Source organism: Colletotrichum abscissum, assembly GCF_030869225.1.
Source record: "Colletotrichum abscissum strain IMI 504890 chromosome Unknown Scaffold_6.1, whole genome shotgun sequence".
NCBI lineage: Eukaryota > Fungi > Ascomycota > Sordariomycetes > Glomerellales > Glomerellaceae > Colletotrichum > Colletotrichum abscissum.
This window is the reverse complement of record NW_026850503.1, coordinates 165,709-178,303: the sequence shown is the minus strand read 5'-3', so window position 1 is coordinate 178,303 and position 12,595 is coordinate 165,709. Positions and strand designations below refer to the sequence as shown.

The following is a 12,595-nucleotide window of genomic DNA, read 5'->3' as shown; positions in this document are numbered from 1 at the left end:
CTAAGGGGTTCACTTCTGGAGGAAATCGGGCCATCGTTTCCCCTGTAGCATCTACGTAGCCACGAGGTCACACATAACGCAGGAGGATCCATGCCAGAATCGATTCAATAGAAAAGGGCTTTAAAGTCCTCCCAGGACATGCTCAGTAGTAGTAATGTGAAGGCTTATCTACTAAAGCGCTGACTCTGAAAGTCTGTCGGATTGGAAGTCCAATTCGACCGCGGCATACAGCCGACTGCGCAGGGGCCAATTGGGGGCCCTATTTACGATTATCGTAGCCAGCCCAACCTACGGTTGGAACCTCCTTTTTACACCTACTACGCAGATATTCATATAGTCCAATTGATCTCTTCGTCAACTACGGTTCGAACCAACTACCCTGTAATAGGGATACCAACAAAGTCCCTTGCGTAGACACACGTCTTGCTTCCTAACAGACCGAAAGTATCCGAGAAGGCGTTCACGGCACCAATCACCCCTAACTTTCGCCCAGGCGCATCAAGACATATTCCGTAGCAATCTTCCAAGCAAGGTGCATCTTAGGGAATCCATTAACGGGTAACTAGGCGTCAGTGACCCAATCGAGATTGCTGTCGCGAAAGATGTCGATTCGGATACCAAAACCCGCATTCGAGTCGACCCTGAAGTGATCGTCAGAAATACGATCGTTCGGCCGTATACCTCCGAAATACTTACTGGGTAGAGTTGAATCACGATGACAATAAAGCTCGTTTGTTGGCAATACGTAGCGAAAATGAACTCCCATGCCACTCATCGACCATGCTGTCAGACCATGGTGCGTGATTATTGGCATTAGAATGCGAAGCAGAGAAACCAGATGGATGACCTCGAGACATGGGAACTGAAGACTGGGAAGTGGAATGGGCCCCGCTGGGTAGGCAATGTTGAAAGAGCTGTAAGGATGGAGGTTTTCGCCTCTATCAAGTCTTCGGTTTAACATTCGCTGCAGGAAGCAGGTGTCGTGTAAACGCACTTTTCGAAGCCGCTTTTTGATATAGCCCGGGAGAGTTGGCGATGTAGTAAAGTCCCCCAAGTCGCCAACTTTTTCACGCCAGTGATGGCTGGCGAGCGCAAATCGGAAACCCCCTAGCCTGTCGACAATCGTACCGAGAAAGAGGGTGTCAACAGCAGGATTGAGGTAGACATGGTCTTTGACAAGCCAAGCAAAGGAAACATGCCCGTAGACTCGCTGATCAGCCGAATGTACATAAGATCTTGCGGCTGTCTCGATGAACAGCGAACATGGCGGGCAGACGACTACTTCGAGCAAGCCAGTCTGTCTTAGGATCCACGACCACGATTCGGTCTTCGAGGGCCTCGCGCCATACTATGCGTCTGATTTACTTTGGCAAAAGTTTGAAGAGTTTGAATTCGACAAGTGCAGACATGATAAGCTGCTCTGGGTATATTTTGCTGTGATGCGTGATGATGTGGCGATGAGACAAATGGTAATTCGAGTAGACTGGTATATTGGGGAGAAGAATAGCAATGATAGATGCTGGCGATCAGAGCCACGAAGGAAATATGAGCGCTGCCTCGCTTTCTTGTTGCTCTTACACATAATTCCCTTCGGTCAAAGATGTCTGCCTGCCTTGCCTGAAGAGATACTACCTTCTCCTGTTCGGGGAGCTATGTATCGCCGCTTCCTTTGGATGTGAATAACCACTTGCCGTGCGAGTCATCGGCACTACCAAGACACTTGTTCTTCGTAACGCCCTTTCAGTATGAGATCGCTTCGTATAAATGGCCAAAAGAGTGATGAAGATGAACGTAACTGAAGATTGAATGAATTCTTGTTGGAGAGATCCGAATATCTAATGATGCCTTGGCCGCAGTTCCCTTGCGCGTCTATAGAAGCTGAAGCGCTCCCACTGATCCATAAACTGATCCCTATTATTCGCAAATCGCCCACGAGGCTTGCCGCAAATGTAACTCTTTCCCAAATACCTCAACTCCAAAATCCAATGAACTCCTTTGCCTATGCCGAGCAACCGCTCACGAATCATTTCAAGCACCTCCATCGCGTCTCAGCTTGGGACCAACGATGACCCTTACGCCCTGCTTTCTATTCTTCTGCCGGCGCTTCGATACACCTCCACCAACCAACTCTTCATCGTTACCTTCATCGTCGTCTCCATCCTCGTCGTGGGAGTTCTTACGTTTCTTCGAAGCTTTCTTCTCCTTGGCTTCCTCAATGCTCTTCTTCTTGCTCTCCAGGGCCTTGCGAGCACGCCTCTCCCAGAAGCCCCTGGGGTCAATCTTGGCCTTGTCACTTGGCCAGTTGTATCTGCGTTGGATGCTTGTCTCCGGGATAGAGTGCTCAACAAGAAACTCTTCCCCGAAGCAGACACCAGCCTTTTTTTCCTTGTTCAATCGGCGAAGCAAGGCTTTCGAATCCCACAGTCTCTGCGTGTTGTGGTTCCAGTCTGCGCTAGTGGTCTCGAATACCAGGATCGCAATGTTAGAGAATCCTTGGTCCTCATATGCGACAGCGAATTCCACAGCTCTTGCGCGGCTGCTGGTAGCTGAGAGGAAGGGACTCGGTTCACGACAGTTCCCGCGTAGATGCTTCCTCAAGTGAATGTGTAGGAAGATTGGGTCGCTTCCCCGTCCCAGACGAGACTTGATGCCCTGGTGAGGTTGCCCACCATGAATTGTTCGGTAAAGTTGCTCCGGGCGCTCATCTCCACCCACGGTCGAGACTTTTTGTGTGATTGAAAGTAGGGCAGTGCCATTCACGCAACCAGTGTTGCGAGATTGCTGAATGATGTCTAGGTATCCGGGAAATTGGTTTCTGAGAACTGAGACGTAGTCAGGAAGCACTCGGAGAACCCAGGGAATGTTGTGGGTCGTGTTTTTCGTGAGCCAGGCTTTGACGTTGCTGGAGTCGTTGTCAGCGATCTTCTCACTTGTGAGCTTGTATCGCGCCACCACAAGCTCTTGGCTGGGGACATGAGCCATTATTGGGGATGGAAGCAGCTTCTTGCAGCTCAAAAAGCTGAAAGTCGAGAAAATAATTGCAGGCTTTGAGCGATATGTGGCAGTGAATATTCTGTGAAAAGAGTATGGTAAAGATGAAGTTTGATAAGTGTATCGAGATATAATCACGAAAAACCGCGATACTATCGTGGCATTCTTGACTGGTGATGGTGAGGTTGAAGTTGGAAGTGAGGAAGATCTTGAGAAGAGAATTCATGAAGAGATTTTATAGAGCCTCGAGTGAGTTCTGAGTCCATCTGTAGGGAAGGAACCGAAGGGGGGAGAGGATCAAGAAGAAGGAGTTGACCTCGTGAGGTGCTCTTTCTCCCTCAGAATAATATTTGAAAGAATCAAATTCTCGAATTCTCCAGTGGAAGGGCCATGTGGGACGGCGGTGCTTGCCTGGTGGTTCTGTGCGGATGTTCTGCACCTGAAATGCCAACTCATGCAAACACTATACCAACTCTTCATCAACCAGTTTGTGGTTTCGTCCTGTGAGCTGAAACGCTCAATCTATGACAAGAGATCTCCATTGATAGATCACACTGCTGCAATTATCGTGAGTGATAGGAACTCTCTGAAAGTAGCTACCTTCGTCATCATGGATGGTCCTTTCGACAAAGAGCGTATCTGAAGCCTTGTGATGCGACACGACGCTGCGGAAATTGAGTAGGGAAATTCAACTATTGAGACGGCCCTAGGCTTCAAGTGAGGGTCATCCAAATTTCAGCTGTCATTCCAGGTGAATGTTGAGAATACATATTGGCAGCTGGCGCTGGGCGCTCGATCGCCCGCTCGTCCGCCCGCCCACCGTTTTCAAGAGTTCGAAATCGCGCGGAAATGGAGGCTACTTGGTTCACTTTCGAGTCTTATATTTCTCATATCCTATGACATGAAACTAATACTCATGATATCTAGGCAAACGACGAACGGCTTTCATCCCAGTCAGGTCTCAAAGACTTGCTGTCGAAGCTCATATCGAAGCTAGAAGTGTGGACGTAATCCGCCTGCCACTCAACATTCAGCGCAACACCCTCCGCAGCCTGACTCCAAACAGTTACAGCGATCGTGTTATCTCCGTTGTAGTTGAGAATACCAGTGGGGACAGGGAACTGAACCTGGTTGCCGATGTACGGGTTGAAGCGACCGTACTGGTATCCGTTGACGAACAGAAGTGCGCGAAGGCGGTTCGTATCGTTAGTAGCTGCAGTAAGGCGAAACGAAATAGAGACGTCGAGGCCGGTGGGAACGTCGAGCGGGACAACGGTGCGGAAGACGCGGATGCCGGCGTCAGGAACGGAAAGAGATCCGTTGGCAGAGTCAAAGGACTCCCAGTCTGCGTCGGGGTAGCCGGGTAGATGGGCACCAACGCGCTCGGCGTACAGACCTCCTTCGTTGATAGGACCGCGAACGGGGTCAATGAGGTCGTTACGGCCAGCGGTGCCGGCAATCTTCCACTCGGAGAACTTGTAGTTCGCGGCGTCGGGGCCGAGCAGAGTCGCGTTGGTGATACCGCGGGGCGCGAGCGCCGCCTCACGCAGGTCGTGGCCCGAGTTATCCATGATGACGACGAGGACATTGTCGCCGGTCTTGGAAAGAGTCGCGTTCTCAAAGGAGAACGAGCTGGCGTCTGCTCCCAGGTAGGAGAGGCCGAGGTAGGAGCCGACGTACTCGGAGTTGAGCCAGACGGAGTAGCCGAAGGCCAGCCCGCCGGTGACGTTGAGGAAGACGCCAGTCGGGGCGGACTCGGAGGTCGGGAAGGTTGCGCGGTAGATGTGGTTTCCGACGTGGATGTCGTACTCGTCTACGTAGAGGACGGGATTGTTTGAGGCGGGCTTGACGGTGTTGGAGGTGTTTGTCTTGGTGGCAGCTGGAAGTTTGTTAGACCGTTTTCTCTCTTTAACGACACGACAAGATGTAATAGGTATCACTTACCGACCCAGCTGTCAGAGGTGGCTTCGTAATCAGTAGCGATCTCAGGCAAGCTGTCGTGAACCTTCCAAGGGCCGAGTGCGGGGACCTCGAACTTGGCAGGGCCCTCGATCTTGGCGGTGAAGACGTTACCCTCTCTCGAAAGAAGCTCGAGCTTCTTGCCGTTCCAGGTGATGCCGCAGATGGACTCGGAGGCAAAGACGGTGATGGTGGTCTCCTGGTCTGCGTCTCCAGAGAGCGCCAAGCTACGGCTAGTCTCGTTGAAGGCAGCGTGGCGGACGAGGTACGGTCCCTGAACAAAGACTGCACAAGTTCGTCAGTAAAATTGCAATTGATGCGTCAATAAACAAACTCACCAGTCTTGTTGGCCGGCGCAAAGGGGTCGTTGTCAAGCACGGGTACCCAGAAGAGGTACGCGGCGCTGCGGTCGAGCAGGACGGCGCGGGAGCCATCTCCGAGGTCGACAAGCGTAATGCCCTTCTTCTGCGTGTATGCGATGGTGACGTTGCTCTCGCCAGGGTAGACGTTGAAGTCAGCGACGTTGCCGTCGCCAACGAGCTTGGCAGAGTTGGCGCCAGTGACTGTGAACTCGCCAGCCTCGCCCTCAGGAAGCCAAAGGGCAATAACCTCTTGACCGTCGAGAATGGTGTAGCTGAGAACCTCGGCGGTGGAGTATAGGAGGGTCTTCTCGCCAAATCTGAAGTCGGTGACAAGGACCTTGGCTTGGTGGCCGTTGATGGCGATCGAGCTGCCGTGCTGGGGGATGGTGACTTGAGTCAAGTCAGCATTGATACGCAGAATTTGATGTTAGGTAGAAGGAAGACTTACGAGCACCCTGAGAGGTGTTGACAGAGAGCTTGAAAGCCTCGTTGGTGTTGGAAGGGGAGTATGCGTGACGGGCAATGTAGAACGCCGCGTTGTTGTCGACATTGCGGAGCTCAGACACGGTGATGGCTGAGTTGGTGGTGTATCCAGTGCCCTAGGGTACGTCAGAACCTCACTTTCCTTGCATCACTGCTTCACTTACGTTTCCGACTCTCTCAGTCTTTGTCAGATCCTTGGCCACTACGCAAAGGTTAGAATTCGTCTTGCATCCTTCAGGGGCGAACAATCTACGAACCTCTGGTGAACAGAGTCAAAAGCTTTGTCTCGTGGAACTTGCTGCCGATGATTCTGTTCTCGGATACCGGAGAAGAGTAGTCGTAACTCGAAGCTAGCGTTGAATTAGCATGAGTCGATCTCACACATACCATACGATGGCGACATGGACTTACCAACAACGGGACAAGCGAGCCAGCCCCAATTGGTTCCACCGAACATCATGTAAAGAGAGATTGCGGTGACTCTCTGGTAGATGAGATCGCGGTAGAAGATGTTGGCGAAATCAGCACCAATGTCACTGGGACAGCCGCCCTCGGGTCCGCCCCAGGGGTTGTAGGAACCGCCCTGGAACTCTGGAAGGAAGTTGGGTTGCGACCTGTAAGATGATTAGAATTCTGATTTGAGCGTGTTTCAACTTGGAATACTTACGGCGACTGAACTGTAAAGTAGGAGTAGTAATCTTGGGTCAGCTGCAAGTGAATTTATTAGCACGACACAGTAGTTGTGGTGGATTTGAGATACTCACGTAGGGGATATAAGCTCCGTTCGTGCCGGTGCACTCGCTCAAGTTGCAGCTCCAGCACGAAGGGTAGCTGTCGACACCAACGACATCGACGTTTCCAGTAGCATTGGAAAAGTCTTTGGACCATGAAAAGCCGCGCTAGATGGTGTCAGAAAGTGGGAGCACACAATTCTTCGAACAGATCCACTTACCATGTTGGGGGCGTTGTGAGAGAGGGGCACGTCGATTCCATTCTCCCGGGCGCTGTCCTGGAGAAGCTGCATGTAGTTGGCGATGGGCGGGTTCAGGACTCTCTTAGCAATATCCTTCCACTGTCCGTTGAGTTCGTTCTCGATCTGTGCTTCCACTTAGCAAACACGCTTTCGTAAGTTCTTGAGGATCATCGCATACCTGGAACATGATAACATTTCCGCCGTTGGTGATCAGATGAGGCTTGATGATCTTGGAAATCTCCGACCAGAAGGGGGTCCACGCCGCAGTGTATCTCTCGTCGTCGTTTCTCAGAGAACCGTAAGCGCCAGTGGTGGCCCAGAGAGGGAAGCCGCCGGCGTTAGTCTCGGCGTTGACGTAGGGTCCAGGTCTGATGATGAGGTAGATGCCTAGTTCCTTGGCGACGGTCATGATGGAGGTGAAGTTGTGAGCGCCGGTGTCAAAGTCCAAGACACCAGGCGTGGGGTTGTGGTAGCCCCAGTGGTTGTAGATGGAGAAGGCATTGAAGCTGTCGTCTGTGTGTTAGCCACGAAACGAACTTTTCCACTCCAGAGGGGAACTGTATCTTACCCAGCCGCCTTGACCTTTTCGAGGAGATCTCGCCAAAGTTCGGGACTTAAAGATGTGTCAGTAAACTTAGTACACTGTCGATGATGTTGAGTTGGATCACGAACACAGGGATACGCCAGTAGTGGAACTGCACTTGTTAGCGAGACGATCTCAACATGACATACGGGGAAGGAATCAGTTGCCATACCTCGCCAGAGAAGACGAAGAGTCTCTCTCCGTTCACAATGTAGCTGTGGTGGTCCCTGCGTAGAGTTCAGTCAGTATAAGACCAATGTTGTATCCGTTAACAAACTATGGGAATCTACCATTGGACGACCTCATTGAGACCGTTGTCATGAATCGGCCAGTCAACATCTTGAGCTAAGGCGCTCTGCGAACCACAAAGCGACGCGGCAAGCCAAAGAAGGCCGCCGGCTTTCAGACCAAACCTCATCGTGGCGTTCCTTTTTGACTATGGCTGAAACTTGACAGATGCAACACGATAGCCGAAAAAAAAGAGTCAAAAAGCCAACAGCCAATCGACAGACCGCGCGCGCAAGAGGAAGCCATCGCGTCTTCTTTAAAGGGCATCCTACTACCCTGCCAGTTCCCTGCCAACACCGACCCCCCGGCCCCATCTGTTGTACCCCGGCGCAGCGTAGCATCCGGACAAACGTGCTCGGTGTTGATCGAACCGACAACTGCGGGGAATCATGAGGGGGGAACCGGGGGGCAAAGAACTGGAGAAGACGATTTACGCAGTAGACGATCAACCACCCCCGGCCGCAACCCCCGCGATTCCTGTAGCCGCAGCAATCACTGACTCAAGGCACTTAAGATTGGTGAGCCTGATGTCATTGATTGCTTGGGGACTTTGCAGTAGCGTCTTGAAATTTTCGACGAGCCAATTTTAAGCGATCTTTTCACCGACGGGCATGGCTCCCGTTGTGCGCTGGACTGGATGACTGGTTGGTTTAGCGTGTTCTCGTGAGAGAACTGTGCCTTGGCAGCCAACACGGCCGGATATTAGGTCGCAACATCATGGGCCGACGGCCACTTTTTATGTCAATTCGGTAGGATCCGATCATCCGAGGTATGGTATAGAAGCAAAACATGCTTAAGTTACCTGCCTGAGTGACATCAGAAACTGATCAATCTCTCAATGAGGAGTGGGTATGTTGACAGTGACCGCCTGAACTTCTGAAGATGTTGGGCTCCAGTTCGGGCCGATCTGCCGTTGCGCGACATGCCGGACGAACACTCATCCATGATTCGATCCATGTTTGCGTTTAGCAAGACAATAGATTTGACTTTGGCTGATTCCGGTGGGATCCTTTTACCCATGAGCTGTCCACTGCGTGTTGGTTCAAACGGTTCATGCAGTCAACTCGCATTATTTCAATGCAGCAGTGGCACAATAGCCCACAAAGTCCATGGTCGGCCGACACTACATTCCTCCAATCTCCAAATAACATCACGCAACAACCCCTCATAATATTGGAGATCGTGTGCGGAGATTTGGGGCCATGTCTCCATCTACAGGAAGAAGTGTCCGAGTTGCCGACTTTGTGCAGCCTTAGTCTCTTTGAAGGCAACACTCTATACGTTTAGTAAATCATGCATAATCCAGGAGATCATTCGCTCAAGGGGATGATTGCGGCTACGATTGAGTACCTATAGGAGCTGCAGCAAAACTTCTTCAGTCCCCGAAGCTGACCTAATTGTAGCGACTCCTCACACCATCCACTACGCCCCAACTCATGATTTTGAAAAGAGCACGAGACTCTAGCACACAGGAGTTGCAACTGCGTACACAGTCCTGCACCCAATCTTATTACAAACATCAGCCTCTTCACACTCAAAGTCGACGGACGCAGTTGAGAGGACAGAGCAGCCGCAAGACTTTGTAATGGACGAAGTGGTAGTACATTGCGCGACGAAGCAGCTCTTGCAGATGGTACCGGTAGAGGTGACCTTGGGACAGTTGAGAGCTGAGCAGGGCGCCGTGGTCGTTCTCGTGATGGTCTGAGTGACGAGTGCGGTGGTGGTTGAGACTTCTCGCAGCGTCGTTGTCGTCGGGCTTGTCACGACAGCAGTCGCCGTCGTAGTGGCGGTAGTCGTGGTTTCCCTAGTCTCTGTACTCGTGACGGTGACTGTCCTGGCTCGATCTATCGTCGATGGGGTCAACGTGATGACTTGACCGGATGCTTCCCTGCATTAATCAGTCAGCAGAGTCCTCGATCTACCGTGCACGCGGGATCTGACCAAGCTGCCCAGCAAAGGATCATGCTAAAGAAAAGAAGCGAATGCATCTTTCGATCCTAGGTATCCAGCAGAAGATTTTGGAAAAGATGCCGACTCTCTGGGATTTGGAGTTCAGAGCAGGCTATGGGAGAGACTTCCAGTTTCCCAGAAGACCATGGTGACAAATTAATATTGATGCAATGCTTCGTCTCTCTTATAGTTAAAAGTCATTCCAGCAACGCAGGTTGGCGTTCACGAAAATGCGCAACCCCAATATACTCCAGTTGATAGTAGGTGCTTTAGCTGCTCTTGTCAACCATACTTATCCGGCTTCGGGACTCCTGTAACGTACAATACAACCTTGATTGACTTGAGCTACGAGCCGAGCTGAACAGAGGCAGCCTATAGGAAAGAAGAGCTGAAATCAAATCGTGTAGCCGAGTGTACGTTTGCTTCCAGCCGATACAGCTGCATGGCGGCTGAACGTGGTACTGCTCCCATGAGGGCGAATGCAACAGCAAAGATCCAATCAGCGCTGTCGTCCGAAACCCAACCTGCCGCATCTGGCAATTCGGAGCCAAGGGGTAGTGCGTGCAGATCGCCTCAGAAAACCACCTCCTCTACGTTGGCAAGGTCAGGCTGTGTTTGTAAGCCCCATCAGACGAACTGTGGTGCCATCTCAAATGCAACAATGCACGAATACGGACGCAGTGGTTGGCAAGTTTAGATTGGTCATTTCATCACGATTTTTCGAAATACGAGCAGTGAGGTCGAAGCTGTGCAGTACTGGTGCGACACTTTGAAGGGCAGTTCAGAAGATTGCCCAGTAGCCCTCAAGCAAAGCAAATACAACTATAATTCAACTGCTAATTGTGGTATATATATAAATGGCTGATTCAGAATTCAGCCGGCACTTCGGCCAGCTTAGCATCTCCAGGAGGTGATCTGGTTCTCGTACTCGACGGTGCGGGGGTCGTCGGGGAGAGCGACGGCCAGGTTGTAGTTGTAAGAAGAGGTCAGGCCACGGTCATCGCCCTTGTTGTTGCAGCCCTTGTACCTTTGGTGAATTGTTAGTATATCTTGTTGGACAATTTGGGGCTCATCTCAAGACTACTTACTTGTAGAACTGGCACTTGCCACCAGTGTTGGTGGAGAGGGAAGAGACCTGGTCGTTGAAGCGGTCGCTGATCGCGGTAGAGTTGGCGGCCTGGAAGTTGAAGTAGGAGACTTTACATACGAGTCAGCACTTATTCATCTCATTACGATTGCAGATTACGGTTACTTACCACAGTCGCCGGGGCTGGCGCCGAAGACGAGGCAGTCACCACGGAAACCCTATTGATGTCAGTACTGCTTCATAACCAGGCAAATCTCTCAAAGCTTACAGCATCGGTGCACTGAAGCACAAAGATGGTCTCGGGGTTGGTCTCGTTGCGGTTGGGGTCGGGCTCGCCGTCCTGGCGGGTCTGGAGCTGCTTGGGGGCCAGGACCTCGGTGTTGAGGAACTTCTCGTAGGCGGCAGAGTTGACAATGTCGTTGCCGATCTTGATGTTGAGGTCGGAGCCGGTGTTGCGCTGCGCAAGGGGCTTGCTGACGGCGGCGGCGGAGACGGCGGTTGCCGCGAGAACGAGAGTGGTGAAGCTCTTCATCTTGGATGGAGTTTTGTTTGTTGTTGGAAGCGAACGTGTGTAAGTTGGTTGTTGTAAGGAATGGACTCGTTGGACGACTTGCGTTGGCTACGGGAAATTTCAACGCCGAGCACACCAGGAGGCCAAAGTGAAGTGAGCCGGCTTTATTTATCTTGACATACTGTAGGACCGGATGTCCCGCAGTACCCAAGAGACAAAGTTTCGATCATAATAACCGCATACAACCTCATCCCAGCCTGCCCCGCGAGCGCCGATGCACTCGGATTCGGTGATATTGCTTTGTGGGTCTACTGATCATCTATTCTCGTGGCACAAACGGCCGCCGGAGGCATTCGAGTGGGAAAAAAGGGCGAGTTTTTGTTGGCCCGAGTGTTCCGTCAGGACCATTAATGCGTCCGTTGACGATTTAGACTTCGGAGAGTTAATATCGAGATGGGGCTCATCAGCGTCCCCAACTGCCGACATCCATGACAAGGTTTGGAGTTGCAAAATGAAAACAGTGGGAATTTCGAGGTCGCAAAGGGGATGAACAGTTTGAGGCGGACCTGTTCGACGACTCAGTGGGCTTCTTCAATCCGTTCATCTTACACAGTAGAGTGGTGTATATGTGCTGGCTCTGAGGTTTGTTTATTTGAATAAGGTTTTCGTCTGAACTAAGTCAACTGACTCGAAGATCGGACGGTTTAATAAGGATTCTCCCGCAACGTGAACCTAGAAAGGGGCCTGACTGCGAGGATGTTCACAGTTCCGCAGACAAGTTCCAGTCTTGGCTTTGGTTGTTTGGCCCCATTTTCTTCCATCACACCTATCCGTACGGACGCACTAGAAAGGAAAAGAATGCCTCAAATCGCGGGGAGAGGAAGGAAGTAGCGTCCGTGGATCTCGATGGACACTAACAAAAGTCTCCTAGGCTGGTGATCGTGGATCGTACTGCACTAACCTAACAGGAAGAGTATCAACCAGAGAGACATTCCAAGGATATGTTCCCTTGACTTTGGACCGCAGTCCAACTGCCAATCTGGGCAGTCGCTTTCGATGCGGCATGGATCTACTGCTCCGATAGACTTTCGTATTCAATGAACTTTTGCGCCCGGAGGGTGCCCGCCCGCCCGCCGGCACTGTTCTTCGTTTGCCGGCCTTGACGCGGCGGGAAAGTTGCCCAAACACGTCCCCGACAACGGTTCAACCGCCGTTCAAGCATTTCTTGGTAACTCGGGGGTTGCGGGACCATAGTCTATCATTAGCACACACTGACCACTCGGAGGATTCGACTTGTAGTTGTCTTTCCCACGTTTGCATCCGTACTTGACAGTGATCGGAATGATCTTTGGTCGTTGACATCCCGGTCGCTCATCAATCAAAGACCCTGATGGTTTGAGCTACTGGA

The 12,595-nt window shown here is 51.5% G+C and overlaps 4 protein-coding genes across 4 annotated transcripts; all 4 read right to left on the bottom strand.

Annotated features, from left to right (window-relative positions):
- Positions 1-562: 562 nt before the first annotated feature.
- Positions 563-1,204, bottom strand: CABS01_03103 (uncharacterized protein; the record flags this gene model as incomplete). The annotated part of the gene is made up of 2 exons (XM_060536480.1): positions 563-964; positions 995-1,204. Coding segments are annotated over 2 exons (612 nt in total), but the record flags the coding sequence as incomplete, so codon positions are not given.
- An 824-nt stretch (positions 1,205-2,028) lies between these two features.
- On the bottom strand, positions 2,029-2,982 carry CABS01_03102 (uncharacterized protein; the record flags this gene model as incomplete). Its single annotated transcript, XM_060536479.1, has 1 exon — positions 2,029-2,982. One exon carries the CDS (start codon positions 2,980-2,982, stop codon positions 2,029-2,031), a length of 954 nt encoding a protein of 317 aa, XP_060392398.1.
- A 932-nt stretch (positions 2,983-3,914) lies between these two features.
- Positions 3,915-7,769, bottom strand: CABS01_03101 (glycosyl hydrolase family 35; the record flags this gene model as incomplete). The annotated part of the gene is made up of 14 exons (XM_060536478.1): positions 3,915-4,870; positions 4,936-5,235; positions 5,289-5,702; positions 5,761-5,911; positions 5,960-5,997; positions 6,053-6,145; positions 6,207-6,409; positions 6,463-6,503; positions 6,560-6,694; positions 6,748-6,891; positions 6,947-7,274; positions 7,337-7,410; positions 7,524-7,578; positions 7,642-7,769. 14 exons carry the CDS (start codon positions 7,767-7,769, stop codon positions 3,915-3,917), a joined length of 3,060 nt encoding a protein of 1,019 aa, XP_060392397.1.
- Positions 7,770-9,100: 1,331 nt separating this feature from the next.
- On the bottom strand, positions 9,101-11,208 carry CABS01_03100 (uncharacterized protein; the record flags this gene model as incomplete). Its single annotated transcript, XM_060536477.1, has 5 exons — positions 9,101-9,527; positions 10,518-10,616; positions 10,678-10,786; positions 10,846-10,894; positions 10,945-11,208. The coding sequence occupies 5 exons, from the start codon at positions 11,206-11,208 to the stop codon at positions 9,101-9,103; spliced, it is 948 nt and encodes a 315-aa protein (XP_060392396.1).
- Positions 11,209-12,595: the final 1,387 nt, after the last annotated feature.